General features: G+C 37.9%; 1 protein-coding gene across 5 annotated transcripts in view; it reads right to left on the bottom strand.

Moving 5' to 3' along the window:
• The window catches only part of LOC103723171 (chaperone protein dnaJ 1, mitochondrial), a 33,041-nt gene continuing 13,272 nt past the window's right edge, over window positions 1-19,769 (bottom strand). The window contains exons 13-20 of one of the 5 annotated variants that reach the window (XM_026799997.2): window positions 18,069-18,160; window positions 14,750-14,821; window positions 12,799-12,855; window positions 7,646-7,694; window positions 7,499-7,568; window positions 5,123-5,212; window positions 595-739; window positions 1-494 (exon numbers count right to left, since the gene is read on the bottom strand). In XM_026799997.2, the coding sequence (XP_026655798.1) occupies window positions 640-739; window positions 5,123-5,212; window positions 7,499-7,568; window positions 7,646-7,694; window positions 12,799-12,855; window positions 14,750-14,821; window positions 18,069-18,160 (530 nt within the window). In that variant the 3' untranslated portion in view covers window positions 1-494; window positions 595-639. Of the gene's footprint in view, window positions 776-5,122; window positions 5,213-7,498; window positions 7,569-7,645; window positions 7,695-11,833; window positions 12,130-12,798; window positions 12,856-14,749; window positions 14,822-18,068; window positions 18,161-19,769 lie in introns of those variants that run through there. The other 4 variants (XM_008814002.4, XM_008814003.4, XM_039134212.1 and 1 more) reach the window with 4 other exon arrangements.

The following is a 19,769-nucleotide window of genomic DNA, read 5'->3' as shown; positions in this document are numbered from 1 at the left end:
TTCTGACAATTTTTTACATCAAATTGCATGTGCTCCAGCTATGCAAAAAATATATTAGAACAAAAAATACTGATTTACTGCAGAACACTGGAGCATTAGATCTCCCAATAAGTAGCCTGTTCATGTCCTTAACTTCCCGCAATAAAGAAAGTTCATGCAGAAAAAAAACTAGTATTTTTCCATATGGATGTTATTGTGCTATACTTGCAGTATGCATGGTACAATCTGGTATTCTACCAAACTCATCAGAATTCTTTCTCGGTCTTTCTGGAAAGCCTTCCTACTCTAGCAGGAAAGGAAGAGGTCAGCTGATCAATGTCTCATCCATTCCAAGGCCGATTTGGTGAAAAGCGGACAGGATTTCAATCCGTCAATTCAGTGAAATCCCCACATTCGCTTTGCTCTCTGTTGAGCCCCAATAATTATACATGAAACAATGATGAGATGACACTTGAGTGCTCCTGAGGTCCAGCAAGATAAGATTCCTTGAAATCCTGTGACTTAGCTGATGACACTGCCTAGCAGAAATGTATACCAGCCAAGGAGGAATATCTCTAATGTATAAACAATTGGGTAGAATATGACCACATCTACCTGTCTCCATTGCATGTGCTCGTCTGTCATCTTATATATCAGCACTTAGCTCACACTTTTGCTCAGAAGCAAATGAAGCAACAGCAGGAAGGCGATGCCAAGCATGAACTTGGGACCAGTCAGATGATCGATTATTTGCAGCCACCTGTAAGTTCAACCAGTAGATAGCTTCTGATAAAGCCTGTTATCCATTTCCAACATCTTAATTACATTCATAAACATCATTATATAGTAAATGATCTGCAGGAATCAAACCAGAACAAAATGCTATCAAAATTTTCCTAGTGTTGCAATGTAATAAAATGCAGAGGCACAGACATGAGAATCAGATTTAGACATATGTCCAAGTGTATATAACCCAGTAAGAGGTAAAAGAAAGGAAATTCAGGGATACATAAAAAGTATAATTTTAATTGAAATATACATTAGAATGGTATAAAAGAAAATATTAAAAGATATTATATATATTTTTCTCATCCAAACTTCCTAATCAAAATCCAGATTTCAGAAAATTAATATTTTATAAATTTATTTTAATACCTGCACTTTGACCAATCTAAAAAGAGCAAAAGCTAACTTTTGACATTATTATAATGTGTTTGAATTCATTGTTGGAGTCCAATTCGACCAATTTCGAAAAGCTGCTATTGAAATTTGACAAGTATCCTAGTGTCTGAAACATATCCAATGAGGGTATATATGAGTCCAGGAGCTGCACATAATCCAGGTGACAAAGATGATCAGTTTATTTCTTGGCAGTCCGGTATCTGAATCTCTTCCCTGTAAAGCATAACATGGACTGAAGAGAAAAATATACATATTTATGACTCAGAGAAATCAAAATGAACTAAGATCTAAGTCTTGCCTAGCAGAAGCTATCTGATATAAAAAATGTAATAATTTGGGGGTTATGGTTCAAACATGGCCAGCTCTACAGTGAATTAGATTGTGTTACCAAATTGGCTTTGGAGAAGGTGTTTACCAGCCTAATGTGATATAGTTGATTTTTATATCCGTCTAACTTCTTTAAATGCATAGCAACTAAATCTTGGAGTCAAGATGATACAATTGTTTTCTTTCCACCTCTAACTCCTCTTGCAGGCATCCTTTGCAAGCATTTAAAGCATGGAGTATTGGAAGTTTGAGAAAATGCAGTGGGGAAAATATCAGTTGGATACTCATCATCAAAAGTAAACGATAGCTGAAGAGTGAGGGGATTAACCATTTCACAACTATAACTGAGAGTCCTCTGCAGGCATCTTTCAAAAACATACAAAGCCGAGAGCAAAGGGGAGCCTTCAAGTTTTGAAATACTGAATTGGTGAATACATCATCATTACAAGTATATGATAGAGTGAGAATAAGGAATCCGCCTTTTTTAATGAATATAATTGGTCATCCATTTTTCCTCCAGGTAACTTAGTTGCATCCTGATTATAGCTAGATAGCTTGAATGATGTAAGACGAATAACTAAAAAATAGCGACATTTGACCTTCCACATTTCAGCAAGTATAGCTACAGGAGAATTATACCTGCTTTGATGATTTATCAATCGGTTATTCTTTACCATTTATGAAGAAGAAAGTTGACAAGAAAAATAAATATCTAGCAACTAATTATCCTGTATCAAGTCTGATGACAAAATCAGATAGTTATTAACCATGCAGCGAAATGAGGGCAGCTTTGTTCTAAAAGTGAACTAGACCCTAGTCGCTCGCATAGTAGTAGTATCAAAGGATTGTTCTACTTGCTTGTAAAGGAGAAGCATAAGAAGCTTGTAAACGACAGTTTTTAGTGACTAGACATTGTCGAATATAGACAAAGATTAAAGACTACGTTACCATTTTTAAAGTTGACTAGAGCAGGTGCTGTCTGGGTTCATAGAAAACTTAGCTACAGCTCCTAGATGTACTCATTGACATCTGTCCAAATTCAACTTGGACCATGCAACACTATGGTTCACATATCACTGGAGATATTATATTGCCATCAGTTATTGGCACCAACTATTGAAGTTAGCTTATGTTTGATCGCAAATCTGCTAACAGGAGAACAAGAGAGTAGCTAGGAAGCCTTTTAATAAGATTATATGGACGACCTCCCCAGTTCACAAGAACAGGGCTGCCACTTCCTTACAACTAGCAGGGTAAAAGCCCTCCTATGTGGCCTTGTCCATCTTTAATCCTTGCCAAATATAGTTAGGACAGGCCTGAGACAATACTTGGTCTTTCCTTCACCTGAGTTGGAGACCAAATGTTGGAATTTCTACTTCTAATTTATGGCATGGCCATACCTTTTAAATGCGTGGGTTGTATCATGGTCATTTAGTTTGATATCAAGCGTCAAATGATGGCAACTCCCATTCTTTCAATATAGAAATACATATAATCATGACCATCTGATGAACAGCAAGACAGTTGTAGCAATAATTAATTTCTTACAACCCCAACCCTTCAAATAATTGCTGGATGGAATTCAAACCCTTCTTTTGACAGGTTTCCAATTGATCTTACCTCTTCATAAATATTGCATTTCAAATTAAACTGCATTGATCATTATCTGAACCAAGTTAGTTAAACCCTACTCTTCACATTTCACATTGTGATCCACTGTGGCCATCAGATAGAGTTAAACTCCAATATATGAACAAGGTTGGGTTTCATTCTGGCTGTTTGACCTTACCAGTTAGCAGCAACTGTAGAATACGCATGAAGCTTAGACAATACATTCAAGCACAAATGTTGACCCTTCATTCTCTCACCAAAAGGGACCGATACTATAAAAATTTAGTGGCAGAAGCAGGCCCAAAGCGAGCATGGAAGGTTTGAATTCAAGGTATAATGAGAGTTTATCTTAACCATCAAAACTTTTATGGGCCATATCAAACTATTAAAGAGACAAAGCCCCTTTAACTAGATTCTCATTACTCAAATCCACAATAATATGATCTCTAGCCACAGGAATGACTGTCTCCTTTGCGTCAATTATAATCATCATAATTTTGAATGAGATTAGGATGAATCCTTGCTGTTTGATTTTTATTAGACTAGATCTCAGCCTTTGCAAAAGTTAAGCCATACTAAATCAAATTTAGCTTCACATGCTCGTTATTTCCAATGGGTTATGACCCATGGAACCTCTGCATGAATGACCATTTTCATCATTATTTTTAAAATTGAATTGAAGCCAATATCATTCGTTTGCTCTTTGGAGAACAGAATCTGGCCATCCAATCAAAGTCTCTGTGATCTAATCATGGCCATATTCTCCTTTAAGCAAGAAACTCATACAAAAGAAATCTTTGGTCTAAAATGAGCTTGCCAGAACTAGTACTCAAACACCTTGGTAGCAGGTATAGGTAATTAATATTCCAAATCAAGGTATCCTGAACCAGCCCGTACCGGCCGGGTCAGCACATGCCAAACCAGTATCGGCGCCGACCGGTCCGGTTCGCTATTCAAAACGGTTCCGACGTTGTGGGACCAGAACTACAGTGTTACCGAGCCAGAACCGGCCGGTACGAGAGGCGTACTAGACGGAACCGGTGCAAACTAGTCGGTTCGCACCGGTTCAAATTTTTTTTTTTTTTTTTTGCCACAGCACGTCCGCATTATGGCTGATTTGACCACAACACGCTTGTTGTGGCCTGATTTGTCCACAACGCTCTGCGCTGTGGCGCGCTATGGCCACAACGAACCAAGGTACCGGTCCGAACCGGTACCGGCCGGAACCGATGCCGACCGGTATGCCGACCGCTACCGGTTCGGCGATCCTTATCCCATATGATGACTATTTTAGCCCTCACGTCTTAGTCAACAAGGTTTTTGTTTTCCACCAAACTCATACACTTTCTTGCAGGTTTTACCATTTTGTAAGTTAAGTCTCAGTTTCAACTGATCTATTCTGCTCACACCCATCTTGTCCAGATGGCTGCAAAACTTCATATTTTGCGTAGATTAAGGACGTCCTGTACATCATAGGAAAAGTCTTTTCAACATTTATAGATTATGTAAGTGCATCTATTGCGTCTCTTTCTTAGTTGGTATTCTCTTAAATTCCCATGCCAAACTATTAGATATTATCAATCATAAAGAGAAGATTTATTAGAGGATTATATTCATTCAAAAATGAACACAAATAAAAGCCAAACACATTAACCAATAAACTAACAAAAGAAGCATGTGGTCTGCCCAGACTATTACTATGGAATCAACAATTAAATGTTTCGAATCTAGAAGAAATTTAAGGTTTTAAGATAAAATCATCTACTGAAACTTGTAGAAGATTCAACGGTTTTATAAATAATATATACAATGTTAAAGGAAAAAATTAGAACTGATCAGAAGGCCTGTCATGTAAATAACTAATCATGAACTAATCCAAAGGAAACGACTTTGCAGAAAAATAACACTAGTACTATGATGATCATAGTCAATTAAAAGAAAAATGAAAAAACAATCATATTCTTGAAGCAATAAGGACCCATACGTTCTAATTTGAACTTATAAATGTTATAGAAAAACCTACCTGTTTCCTTCAGCTGATCCACTGCTTTCTTGAATCGCTTCCTCCTTAGCAAATTCTTCCAACAATTCTCTTTGACGTTCATTGACTGACCTAAAGATAATGAAAAGGCATAACTCATTTACTAACCGAAAAAAAGGAATGATTTCTATATAATCTTTTAAAATTGGAGTCAAACAACTGTGAAGGAAAATGATTTGCTAGAAAATATAATTTAGCAAAATATTTTGAACAGGAATAATCTTGTGCACCATATAATTCTTTTATCAACATACTAAATTGAACAACTGAATACCCACTATAGTCAGCAAACTTTATGAGAAAGACCATATATATTTTGTTGCTAGGAAGCATATTTCTATTAAGTTTATTCAAAGAACAAATCAAGAAATCAAATTTCTTTCAGCCAAGGTATGCTGTACCAATACCGGTAGGCATATCGGTCACCTACCGGACCGGTACGGTACCGGTTTTGAACCTGTGTGCCGTAGGGCCACGCACCTGCGCGGTTCCCAGCGCGTGCCCTGCACTGCCCATCGTAGGGAACCACGCGCGGCACGCTGGGCAGCGCTCGCGGGTGCGCTTCCCAACGTGCGTACCACTGCGAATACTGGTACAATACGGGGATCGATTCGCACCGGTACGCGACCGTACTGATCAGTTCCAGCCCCACTGGGGTCGGAACTGCTTTCCACGCTTGAATCGGACCAGTCCGGTACGTGCCGGACCGGTCTAGTACGTGCTGAACCGGCCGGTACGGGCCAATTCAGCATACCATACTTTCAACTAAGTTAGCTATTTGAAGAGTAAGGGACATTTCTATGTCTACCTAGATATTTTTTTCAATAAATGCTAAAGCCATGAGACACAATGTAGAGCCGATTGATCATGCATGACAATGACTTGAGGAACATGGTTCAAGAGCATTTAATAAACAACCACTGTTTTGATAATGTAATCACATCAGATTTTGTAACCACTTCTAAAATATAAGGTAAAAAAAAGTTTACTGTAAGCTATATTATTCTGAGTTTCATTAGGAGTTTTGTGCTTATGAATACCACTAGTCATTGAATAAAGAATTTAATAAGTGCATGCATGTATTAATTATTTATGCAAAATGATCATAACTATCAAATCTTTTTTCAACTATTTGAGTGTAAGCTCTGAATCCACACTTGCCAATCATTCCTAGTAATAGCATGGTTTCAAGTGTTGGACCATTGCAGCCAGCATGTACTATGCCAGGCTGGTACCAGCGCCAGGCATTGGGTTAGCATGGCACCTGTGGATTCTTTTATTAATTTTTAATTGAAAAGGAACTAATTCCTTTTCTTTTTGTTTCGGCGAGGCATAGCTTGACACATGTTGTACCAACCACTAGCCAGAAGCCAGTACACCCCAAGCCAACTTTTAAAGCCATAATTAACGGCTACCTCTATTGCTATTGAAAGCTTTTTAATATCCTTTTCTTACAACTTCATTTGATGCTAGCATAAACCTTCCTCTTTACTTAACCATTCAAATGTGCCTATATTAAGGGGGAGCCAGCCCAGTTTAGGCCCTCCTTTATTGCTTTCTCACAGTTAATTCCATAGTCCTCTCCTTTCCGAGTTCAATTAGGAGAAAGAGAGGTTTTAATGAAGTATTACAACTCATCTTATGAGAACTAGGTTGAAGGCTTGAAGCACATGCTAAGGGCAGGGAAAGTATGGGAGAAAAGGGGGGAGGGAGAGAGAAGGGAACAAATATCTTTATGGTTATTGGATGAGATTTTCTAGTTTCTCCTTTCTGGAGTTTTGCCACCCACCATGTCATTCATCTTGGCTTTTCTAATGGCACAACTATAGTCTGGCCCCATGCCTTAGTTTCTTTCTCACCAGTACTTTCTCATTTACTTTACTACTGTGTTGTGTCCTACTTTTTTTGCATAATGTGTTTTCCTCGAGGCATGACCAATCAGCTTAAGATAGAAGTCAAGTAGGGTAACCTTATTCTCAGTTTTACTTGATTAATGGATTCATTTTCTCATCACCTGCGATTTTTCCCTCTCATCAAAGGGTTCTTCCGTAGAAACCTAGCGCATACTTTTATTTATTTTTGTAATTCAGCATCCCATCAATAAATACACAAAATAGAAAGGCATCTTCTCCCTACAAGTGGTATCAAAGCTCAGGTTTGGGTTCAAATTTCGTGTGTGACAGTGTGAATCATGGAAGAACATAAGCCAAATAATCAGCCAAAATGGGAATCAATTGTTATTATTTGCTAGCCAAAAAGGAATAAATTACTGAGTCATGTTGAATGAACCAGAACCATATGTATTGCTGAGACAAAAAAGAATACAAAAAGATCAATGATTAATAAGCAAAAACTTACGATGGAAAATTCACACGGAATCGAACATATTGGTCGCCATGGTCTACTAAGCCAACTTGTTTTGGTAATCCTGACAAAATCACCATATTTCTTAATATGTCAAGGAAAGAAAGAAAAAATAAAAACATTTTATGAAAATGTTTATACCTCTGCCTCTTAAAACCAAAAGTTGCCCTGGCTGCACTCCTTTAGGTATCTGACCAAACACAAAGGCTACATTAAAATGTTACCAGAAATCTCTCAGAGGCATCCTGTTCTGCTTGTTAGCTTCTAAATAATATCAGAGATAACCATATATAGGAATGCCTGCTGAATGATGATTCACAGAACCAACCACAAATAGTTGGGATATGTTTGATGATTATGACTAAAGTTATGCATGCAGTAATGCTAGTCAACTTTGAAAATAGAAGCCTGAGATGTTGTAAAAATAACTTAAACTGAAGTATTAGTGCAACATAAGTAAGAAAACAGAAATCTGCAATAAGCACTTATTTAGTTGATATTAATGAAATTAGAGTATATATGAAGCAAAATAGAGAATTTGTGTGATAATTTGAAGCACAATTTTAAATACAGGTACTGAATTTCGCACCATTTTTTCATCAAAATAGTATGGTATCAATACGGTCAAGGTACTAAGTACTAACAGTATGTACCGAAACTAATATATTCTAAAAAATTGAAAAACCATCCATATTGACCGGTACACTATCACCGATACACACCGGTACAGACCAGTACAGCTGGTACTTACAAGTAGAACAATTTTAATGTCCTGGCACCAATGCTGGTCTTGTGCCAGAATGGTATAGTACCCGTCATACTATCCCATTTCAGTAATTTTGGAAACCATGATTTGAAGTATTCGCAAGGTAGATATTGAATACCAAAATTGAAAGGATATCAAAAAGCTTGAAATAATGTTAGAGACAGCCCTAAATAGGACTTATTGGAAAATGATGATTCATAAAGCTGACAACAAATAGTTGAGAGAAGGATTGATGGTTAGTTATGGACCTTATGGTTATGGTTATGTAAGTTTATTACAACTCGCAAGCGTCATGATGTAACCTCAAATTGGATTAGAGGTTACAGCAAGGTACATAGGTTCAGATCAAATTTCAGATCTGAAAATCTGTGGAAAACTAAATGCGCAATCAGTGGAGAAGAGAGGGGGAAAAAAGCAAAGATTTTGTGGAGAATAGAGAATAGAAAAGAGGATAAACAGGAAGTAGACTAGAAGAGAATGGAGAAAGAAGAAGGCCTTTGGCCACTGTTCAATCAAAGAATAAATAAAGCAATCCCTTCGTGTTTATCCAGCAGCTTCCACAATTATTTAACCTCAGCGGCTCAGCCAACCCCCTATTCTAACCCTATTAGAATTCTTTTTAAAAGCAAATAAACCAATCCAACAACTACTAAAACCCTTAGGAACAAAACCAGCTGATCTACAATTTAGCAACAAATAGGACTCACAAACAAGAACAGAAACAAACTAAAGTAGTGACTAAAGACGCCAAATTGAACCAAATATTTTTCACAGTCCTGTAGCATGAACAGTACCATTGAACAGCAAGTGGGGTACTTTTAGCCTTCTTTTGGCTTCTTCGCTGCACCAATTTGCTTCCGCTGCACATAGGATCGCCCTTGAGCTTGAATTTTTGCTGAATTGGTTTAGCATTCAGGATAAGGCCCAAAAATTCCATCTCCTACACTTCGGATCATTCTTCATGCAAGTCCTAAACTCATGTGCTTCAGTAGTGCTGCTTCCAGCTTCTACGGACGCATGATCAATTGCTTCTTGTTATAGATGAATAATAGGTGCTGTTGTATTCAACATAATTGACCTTCCTATTGAACATTCAAGGACTCCCTAGCAAAACATGGGTTGCAGACATTGGAACAGCATCACAAAGAACCTCTTCAATGTAGTCATGCCGCAATGAAAACATCAACAAACACTGATCCTCACAACAACTCTATCATAATTGTCCAGCCATGCCAGCTGATATGAATGCTCTATTCATTCTATTTTCAGATTTACCTTTTCCACAAGTTCAGAGGAGACAACATTCTCCATGCTGCCATAATCAATAATTAGCCCACATAATTTCCCTTGACAAGTATCAGTCATTCTGAATATGTTGTTCCACCTCCAATCAAGCCCTTCCTGTTGTTTTTCTGTGTACAATCTGTGGATAAATAAAACTTCATCTCCTTTGTCACCTTCAAGATCTATCTTTGGCATCTCATCATCTTTTTATTCAGCCCATTCTATTTAATTTTTCTTCTATCTGCAAGGCAACTTTGCAGACATCTTCTACCGTCCAGGACTTTTGGGCAACAAGTTCATCCCAGATTCCTACTCTGAGCCCTGCATGATTTTAAGCCGCCAGGATGTAATAGTCTTATCGATACCTGTCCTAGAGGCTAATTCAAAGAACTTTTCAGTGCAGGCCGTCAGAGACTTCTCTTTTTGCTGCAACTGATGGAATCTGATGTACAATTGTGGGGTGTAGTCAACAGGAAGAACACTCTTGCCTATGTGATCTTTCATCTCCAACTAATAGCAATCTCTCCTCGACCAATGTATCGATTTGATTCTTGCAATCGATTCCACCAAATATGAGCAACGCCCTTCAATTTTTCCCCAGCAAATTGAACGTTTCCTTTCTCACGCAGATGATACCATGAAAAGATTTGATTACAACTAGGAATCCAATCAAGAAAGCTTTTGGGATTCATACCTCCATAAAAAATGGCCACTTGAAGCTTAATCTCCTTTTCAACCTCCAAGGAGGGATCGTAAGTTTGATGAGGACAATAAGCATGATGAGCTGACACCACAGGAACATAAGAAGCATCTTGCTGTCCCCCTTCTTCATGTGCAAACACCCACTGTCCTTGTAATTGAATCAAGCATCGTGCTATCATGAAAATTTAGATACCATATTTTGCTGTCCCAAAACACCCAAAGTAGGTATAGAATGCAGCAGATGATCCCTATGAGGAACCCGATCTCTATTATCTTCTAAAATTGTATGGTGTGACGAGTTAGATGCTTACCTATGTGGATCTCTAGTCGAACTTTAGAGCAAGGTTTTATGTCCCGGCGGGACAGGGGGCGTCCTGGCCATTCCGTCATGTTCCTATGAGAAAACGGACCAGGACGGTGTTGGGAGTCTGAAACCCATCCATGGAGGGAGAGAAGAAGAAAAGGAAAGAAAGAAAGGAAGAAAAGATGAAGAGAAAGAAAAAGTGAAAGGAAACAAGAAGAAGAAAAATGAAAGAAAGAAAGGAAGGGTGAAGAAAAAGAAAGAAAGGAAGGAAAGAAGGAAGAAAGGAAAGAGAAAGAAAAAGAAAAAGGAAAAAAAGAAAGAAAGAAGGGATAAGAAAAAGAAAAGGAAACAAAAGAAAGGTAGAAGAAAAAGAAAGAAAACAAGAAAAGAAATAACAAAAAAAGAAAAAGAAAGGAAAGAAGGGGAGAGAGATGAAGGATATCTATCAAGATGCATGACCGGGACTACTGTCGAGACGGGACTGGCTACTGCCGAGACGGGACTGGATAGCGGGGCCTCTCATTCCATGGAGAAAGCACGATGCCTCCATCCCACAGGATTTAGAACCTTGCTTTAGAGTTTGTTGAAGTAGATGCTTTGCCATGATTGAATAGCTGGCCCTTAATTGATTCTGCTAGACATGTAAACTCCACCACTAAATCAACTATCTCCTTCTCCAATCGATCAAATCTATCGTGATCTTGACGCCTCCTCTCAATAGTGTCTAAGCATGCTCCGTTGGTCGTTCGCTTCTCAATTGTATAAACCGAAACCACCCACCAGATCGGATGGCTCTGATACCAAACTAACATACCCTCCAATTAGAATTAGAGGCTCCAACAAGATAAATAGGTTCAGATCAGATTTTAGATCTAAGGGATTGTTTGGAGCCCTGTAAGTGGTGTTGGAATGCAGCTCAAGTTGCATAACTTGAGTTGCAGTTTGTAAGGGCCAAGAAGGAAGAGGGTGGCAATGGTGGAGGAACAAGGGCCAAGGCAAGAGGCAGGGAAGGTGAAAGGAGTGGTGAAGGGCAAAGGTGGCAGGGAGAGGGGGCCAGGTAAGGCGAAGGGGGCAGCAATGGGCACCAGCAACAACAGAGGGGGGCCGGATAGAAGGCAGGGGAGTTGAGAGGGTGGTGATGGGCAGTGGTGGCAGGAGTGGGCTAAGGGAGGTAAAGGGGGCAGCGACAAGCAGGGACAACAAGGGGAGGGGAGCCAAGGTAGGAGGGAGGGGAGGTGAAGGGGTCGGCAATGAGCAGTTGGAATCAAGGATAGATGGAGTTAAGGATTATTGGAGAGGTTGAAGGGTAGAGAGAGGGAGAGTGGGCGAGGGGCCTTGAAAGCCCATTTTGGAGATAGAAATCACACAACAAGAGCCTTGGGGGCGTTTTGGAAACAGCTGAGAGGCTGCAGGTTGTCATGCGCCTGTTTTGGCTGCAAGTCGAGCTGTAGCATTTCGGCCCCAAGCTGCAGCCTAACTGCATCTCGACCTGCAGCATGTGTTCCAGAAACAGGAGACCAAACAAGTAGGCTGGACCGCACCAGTAGGTTGACTTGCAAGTAGATTGAACTGCAGGGGTTCAAACAGCCCCATAATATTGGAAGAAAATTAGCATGAAATCAGTGGAGAAAAGAGAGAAGAAAAAAAACAGAGATTTTGTCAAGAATAGAGAGTAGAAAAGAGGATTAAGAGGAAGAATAATAGAAGAGGAGGGGGAAAAGTAAGTAGAAGGTTTAGCCCCTAGATTCAGGATTAGAGCTTCATTTAAAAGATAAAACAATCATGTCTAGTTCTCCTTTATCAAAAATTTGTGGCTATTACAAAGTATATTTTCAAATATACCCTCTTAAAACATCTTTTGGTATGTAAAACCTTGTGAATTTACTCTTTGCACATATACCTCATTTTTTCCTTTTTTCTTCTTCAAAAATGCCCCTATAGTTGGATGGCATATTTTCACTTAAGAAATGATGTCTATGTATTACATTCATGTAAATGTCAAACTTATTAGATCTTAACAACCATTTACATGTGAGATCAGAATCAAGGTTTGACCCTTGAGGACTGAATCGCGCCTTAACCATACTCAAATTGAACTCATAATATAAAAAGAAAAGAAGCACACACACGCACATGTGCAGGCATGCAAAACTATGCACATGTGCCAACATGAGTGCACATAGAGAGGGAGAGATGGATCGAAAACATTCAACTAGATGAAAAGCCAGTAGGTTATACCTTTACTTGTGTTTTTCCAAACAAGGTAGGTACTTCAATCTTACCACCAAGAATAGCCTGCAAAACTCAAACAACTAGAAGATCTTAGAATTTAGGAAATGTTAGGCAGTTTGTAACTTTATGTCCAGAGAATAAATTCCATGACGTATAAAAACCAATTAGGTGCAAATGCATTACAGCAGGACAATGTGCAAACTCTCAGAGGAAAACCAGAGAAAATGCTGACTGAAGAAATCATTATGTAGATATTCTTTACAAAACATAGTCCATACAGACAGGAGGTAATGCTAAGCATCTGGAAAGAACCAAAGTTTTAAGATATTATGAAATTGCTAACTTCAAGCATAGACTTTTTTCTATCCAAACACCTCCTTTTCTTGATCTAGTTTGCTTTGATAGTTTATCACCTAAAACCCATGGGGGCTGGCCAGCATGCTATACCTATAACCACATAGTCTCAGGTAGGAAACTCTATTCATGAAGGCCAGAGTGTCACCACTCCATGGACCAAAACTCAATGAGGTATTTCTGCGATATAGCATATCACAGCATTACAGCCTATATGAGTCGAAGGCACATGCATACGGATAAAAGTTAGTGCCAGGTACTTACCTCCTTATGCCTCCTTTTCTTACACCAAAGTGCTTACAGATAATCCCAAAGATGCACTGTCATGGTATACTATTTGCCATGGTTTTTTCGTAAATAGGTTCTTGGAAACTAAACTTGACCATAAACATTCACAAGTAGTCCAGCATTTTAAAATTAAGTAATCACATGATAGGTAAAAAAATTCATTTGAACTTCTTCAATATCAAATATTGTTGTTTTGAATTTTCCATAAAAATTACCATACACACATTTAAGGGTCTCTGGATACTTTTGCCCCTAAGTACAAAATGGGAGATAGACATTACTAATGTTTGATATACATTTATTGAGCATCCAATGCATATATTTTGAATATCCAATATACATTAGTTTAGACTACTGCCCGCCTCTTACTTATAAGCAGGGACAAAATTGTCAATGACCTTTAAATGTGTATTGTGTTCTGCAAAAATAATAATCTGACTTGCAGAATCAATAATTAAGAGGAAGTTTATGCAAAATTTACATTGTTGTGAAAAGTAGGGAAAAATTGGGAAAAGAATCAGATAATCACAATGAATGGCAAAGAACCAAACACAAGAGAGAAATGATATAAGAATTGATGATTATTTGAAAATAACAATCCAAAGATTATCTGTCATTAATAAAATCCACATCCCAGCAAAAGGACTCTTGACATACTTTAACTCTTGAAAGCACTCTAGCTGAACCTATTAGATGATCACGTCTCAAAATATCTACTTAACTATGATATCTAGGGATCTTAAACCCTACCAATTTTAAATTTCCATAAAATCTTCCAGTATACCCTTCAGTTTTTAAACTGCATCAGGAAATATCTTTATGAAAATAACTTTTTTAAAAAAAGGTGACCTATGCGAAATCCTAACAAACCTGCACAGAGCTCATAAAGAGCTTCTCAAAACTGGCGCCGCAAGTAGTCTCATAAATTATATAAAAAGTGGATAGGATAAAATTATTACACTACCTTTCCCATAGGCAAGAGATGAATATGCCTTCTTTCTAGATATTACTGAGCCTGAAGTACTGCATGATCAATTAAATGACTAGAGCTAGCAGTGCAATCAGCATTGTTTAGGCATACAATGCACAATGTGATTATGCAACTCTGAAGTAAAAGCTATATCACAAGAGATTTATCAGAACAACTTAAAGATCAATATAATATCCAAAAAGCATTTAACGATGTGGCTCAAAGTTCACTAGTCACACATTGTAAAGAGAGAAACTGAACAAATAGTTCTATTCAAGGGACCAATGCAGTTTAGGAATTAAAAAATGTTCTCAGGGAGCAGAAACAACAGAAGACTGTCATTGCCTGTGTGAAGCGTATATGGGTGTCCACATATATATCAGCACCATCTCGAGAGAAAACAGGGTCCTTGGCTACCTGCAAACAACCCACATCCACCCAAAAAAAAAAAAGAAAACAACAACAATAATAACAACAAATGTAAGAACAAAAATTACAAAATAACTCAAGCTGCATTGATATAACAAATTTGGTACTCAAATTATATATCAAATGCTGTAAGATAACATTACAAAGTCAAATAATTAGCCTTTAAATCAACTTATGTGGCAAAGGATTCACCAACCCAAGATCATATAGGCAAAAACATGATCCAATGAGGAAGACAGAACCAATTTCAGTTGTTCTACCATTTGTCAGTCGTGATAACAATTGATGCAATTCTATTTCCCAGAGGCATCAGAAAATCTGCATGCACCAACTTGCAGACTGCAAAGACCAAACATCCACCACAATATGCAGAGAAAGCTTAATGATTTATACAGCCTCCCATTGCTTGAATTAGAAAAAGGGGAAAAAATTTATACTACTATCACTTGCTTCAGTGAAAGTGAGAATGATGAATAGGTCCATGAAATCAAATCACAATGCTCTTATATAGTGAAATGAGTACTTTCAGAGGTAATTTGTATCAGGAGCAACATCGGCGGAACCGACCCGAACTGGCCGGTTCCGCCCGTTTCAAACCATACTGATGGCTCACCGGTACAGTTCCGGCTTAGAAAACGGAATGTGTTCCCGGAGCCGGAGAAGGAGAAGAAAAGAGAGAACGAGTGGGGGAGGGAGGAAGAGAGAGAGGATGCCGGCGGAGGACCGGTGGAGTTTTGAAACAGGGGTCGGCCGCTTAGGCGGCCCTTCTTCCTCAGCGTCAGCCCCCTCGCAGCCTCCGTCGGGCTCCGTCAGCCCTCCGCTGGCGTCCCTTCCTCCCTCCTCCACTCTCTCTTTTCCTCTCTCGTTCTCTCTCTCCCACGTTTGTTCAGCCGTGTTGGTATAGGCCCGGCATGACACGGTGCGGGACCGTACCGAGCCGTCCCGCCGGAAAACCAGTACGGGGTCCAGTACTGGTTCCTCCAACCTTGATTAGGAGGTCGCTTATAAATATAACTAATAGTATTTTGAGATGAGCCACCAAAAGAGACAATCCATATCTGCACAATCTCATGTTTGTATCCCAAAATGAGTTTGTGGCATACTTCTTGAAAGGTCCTTTTTTAATTGAAACATGATAAGATTTTCATGAAAATCAAATCCCATATCAAGCAGAAGATCATAGATTGCCCTCCTAAATAATAATGAATGAGATTTTTTAAGAGGATAAAAAAGAAAATCATAAAATGTAACCTACATGGCTTATGAGCATTTGCCACTTTAACTCGCTACAAGAAAATGTTTTCTTGTTCTGTCAACATGATAAACTGTAGGCAATGTCAAATTGTCATGAGGCCACCTATAATAAGAGTATTTTCAGTAGGTGTGCATTTAACCCTTATAACATGCAGTGCTAATAGGTAGTAGGTAGCGGTTGAGTGAAAAATTCTGAGATGGTGGGAGAGGCTAAAATGATACCTACATAAATCTATCATTTTATGTGATCCTATCAGGTCATTGAAGATTCCAACTGCAGAAATTTATATTTTACTTTTTTCTTGACTTTATATTTTATTTTCTAGCAACTTTCAAACTAATCTTTGTGTTAATTCTAGAAACCAAAACCAAGTTTCCAAACCTTGGTTCCTTGGAAATACAAAGTTTGTCTGGAGGATCTTTCTTATCAGGAATTATGCATAATCTGCCCCAAGCTCGGATAAAGGAGGGTTGCAGTTGGTTGACGACTAGCATAAAATTATAGTCACATCCTGTGAACATGAATCTATAAAACTATAAGCCTGGATTAAGCAGGGTGGAAAAAATAGAGAAGTGCAACTGGGATATTTTATAATCGTATGGTACCCACTGAGTTTAAGATTTTAAAGGACAGCCATACAACGAACTATGCTTTATGGTACAGAATGTTGAACAGTGAGAAAGCAACATGTGCACAAGATGAGTATGGCCGAAATGAGAATGTTAAGATGGATATATTGTAATACAAAGAAAGATAGAATAAGAAATGAAGTCATTTATAAAAACACAGAGGTAGCACTTATTAAGGACAAATTGAAAGAAGGACAACTTCAATGGTTTGGACATGTATAACATACGGCAAGGGATGCACTAGTATGAAGGAGTGATTTGATACATGTAGAAGAAAAGAGAGGGTAGAGGTAAGACCAAGAATCATTTAGGATTAAGTAGTAAGGAAAGACTTGATATCGCTACATCTTTCAGAAAGTGTGGCCCTAAATAGAATAGAATAGAGGAAAAGGATTCATATAGCTGACCCCAACTAGTTTGGGATTAAGGCTTAATTGAGTTAAGTTGTATTTCTTATTAGGAACAAGAGCACTTTTGAGATAATGGAGTCTTAGATTGACTAGAGGTCCAATTTTGACTGAAATAATGTAAGTTAAAACCCTACAACTAATATAGATTAGTTCAGAGTTCTTTTGAGACAAAAAAACATTGTTTTTTGGAGTTGTTTAAGGGTCTAGAAATAAGGATCTATCACAAGCATAATTTGCAGTATTGAACTGTACGAGTCTGTACCGGGCATACTGACTCATATCGATACGGAACCAATACTTGGTATGCCACCCCTACCAAGTGTTGGTACCAACAATCAAATCATACCAACTATACCAATTGGGGTACCAAAATCCACACTATAAACTTTGATCAAGAGTGAAGTAATTTTTATACTATATGCATTATTTTGAATGAATTAGCTCATTTGTCGAGATTTTTCCTCAAATCTTGTCTCTCTCTTCTCAACTTCTTTTCCTCGAAGTACTCCGCCCTCGTCATTTTGCTTTCCTCTCTTAAATTACCTTTTATTTAGTATAGTTTGTTCTTTATAAAGAGAATTATTAGATCAACATAACAAAAGGGTTGCATCAGTATGGTTACTGTGGTATACAGAAACAAGTTTCCATGGTTATTTGAGTTCTCTAGTTCACAGATCCATTCTCTATACCTACCATGCTTCTCATATCATTATTCCTTCTCACCATTCATTTTTATTAAGTGTTACTTATGTATGACAGCCATATTACCCAAAGTCTTTCTAGCAACTTCATAATATCTTAAGTCTTGCCCCATCCAAGCCCTTCTCTCTATAGAAGCTTGCCAAGATTTTAATTGGACACCCATGCAATTATCAAACCATGCTTAGTCCTTATTACTGAAGATCCAAGATAGAAATGATAAAAATTGAGGAAAACTGTACCTGCAGATTAATGTATAAATTTCCAGGTTGGGCACCACGTCCCCCCTGATTTCCGGCCCTTGGCACATGGATTGTATCCCCGGAATCAACTCCTACATCAAGCAATATGAAATTCAAAAATGAATCCAGAAGGCATCATAGTGTATATGACACGAGAAGAATTAGAACAAGCAACAAACATGTTGATAAGAAGAAGAAGAAGAAGAAGAAGATACACAAAGTGACTGAAAATTTTAAATCTGTCAAAAACAGAAAGTGACAGACCACAAAATCATCAAGAAAGGGTAGGAAGTGTTAGCCTATGAATTGTGCTACATATAATAAGAGGAATGATGAAAATTGAAAAATCTATCATTACTGAAGTAGGAGCTATCTATTTATTTGTGGCCTACAGCAAAGTTCTAATCAGACTTATCTTATACTTGTCTTATACCCATCTTAGATATTGCAATTAATTTATGAGATTCTTTAATTTGTGAAAATGTAATGCTAATCTATGAAACAAAATAGAAGGGATGTCAAAGAATAGAAAAACATCAACCATGAAACCAAATTGGTCCTATACTAAAACTATTCTGAAGCTAACCCTCTTAATAGCCAACCTTATGCTTTTAGATGGGTCTTCAGTTTATCTGTTTTTTTTTTTTTTTTGTACCTTGTTTATCTACACCTTCTCCCTGCAATCAGATATTGCATTAATGATGAAGATTGATGAGGATACTCTCAGACTCATAATGCATTATAGATCCTTTATGGATACCTCAGGCTGAGCTGCTTCCTGATTTAGAGTGCTACAGCTGAAGACATTTATCCTGGTTCATAAAATATCCAAGCTACAGGTTGTTCTTCATGTGCTTTATGTGTTTAACAGCACTAGGCTATCAGAATGATGGGACTGACGATATGAAGGTCAGCTTATAGATCTGGAAGATGATTGATTGCTCAAGTAGTGTCATAATTTCAGAACAATTTGGAGGGGGCTAGTTCAATCTATTCAACAATATGAAACTTTTCAGATAAACATGGAAGAAAGTTGATGGTTTTAGAGCACCACCATGATTTTTGGTTTGGGTGTATATCCATGTATATATGAAGAATTCTTGCATCTGTGGTTGTTGAATGCATTCAAGTATTCCAAACAATAAGTTATAGTTTTATTGATCAAGGAATAGCTAGATATGCATAAACAATCTTTAGCTATTTGATTGTTTTTTATCGATCTATGATGTTATAATCATTCCACTTGGCTCATTCATTTAGTAAAAATAGGTCACCGGGGATGTAATTTGAAGTCTCTGTAAGCCAAAATTCGTAGGTCCTGATATCACCCAACTCAAACCTGGATCCTTAGGCGTTCTGGTTCTAAATTTTACACATTCATCAATCAGATTGTGTCTAGGTCTTGGTTCGAGTAGGTATTAAATTGTAAAATTTGTTGTGTATATGGGTTTGGTATAGATGGAGTATGGATCAGCTGTAGGTTTGGGTTTCCAACATGTCCATGGTTGAAAAAGCAAAGGTAATGAGTAAAAAAATAGAGATGAAGATGTATGATGGCAGAAGGTGAGACGGCTGTAATGGAGCCTTTGCATGGAAGGTGACATGAGGAGCCAAAGGGTAGTGGTGAGAGGTGAACTTAGGATTTTTTTTAATATACTTTATATGGAAATTAGGTGTAGAGTGCGGTGCATTATATATAAT

Source organism: Phoenix dactylifera, chromosome 15, assembly GCF_009389715.1.
Source record: "Phoenix dactylifera cultivar Barhee BC4 chromosome 15, palm_55x_up_171113_PBpolish2nd_filt_p, whole genome shotgun sequence".
Lineage (NCBI taxonomy): Eukaryota > Viridiplantae > Streptophyta > Magnoliopsida > Arecales > Arecaceae > Phoenix > Phoenix dactylifera.
The sequence above is the reverse complement of the archived record's forward strand: the minus strand, read 5'-3'. Positions and strand labels throughout refer to the sequence as shown.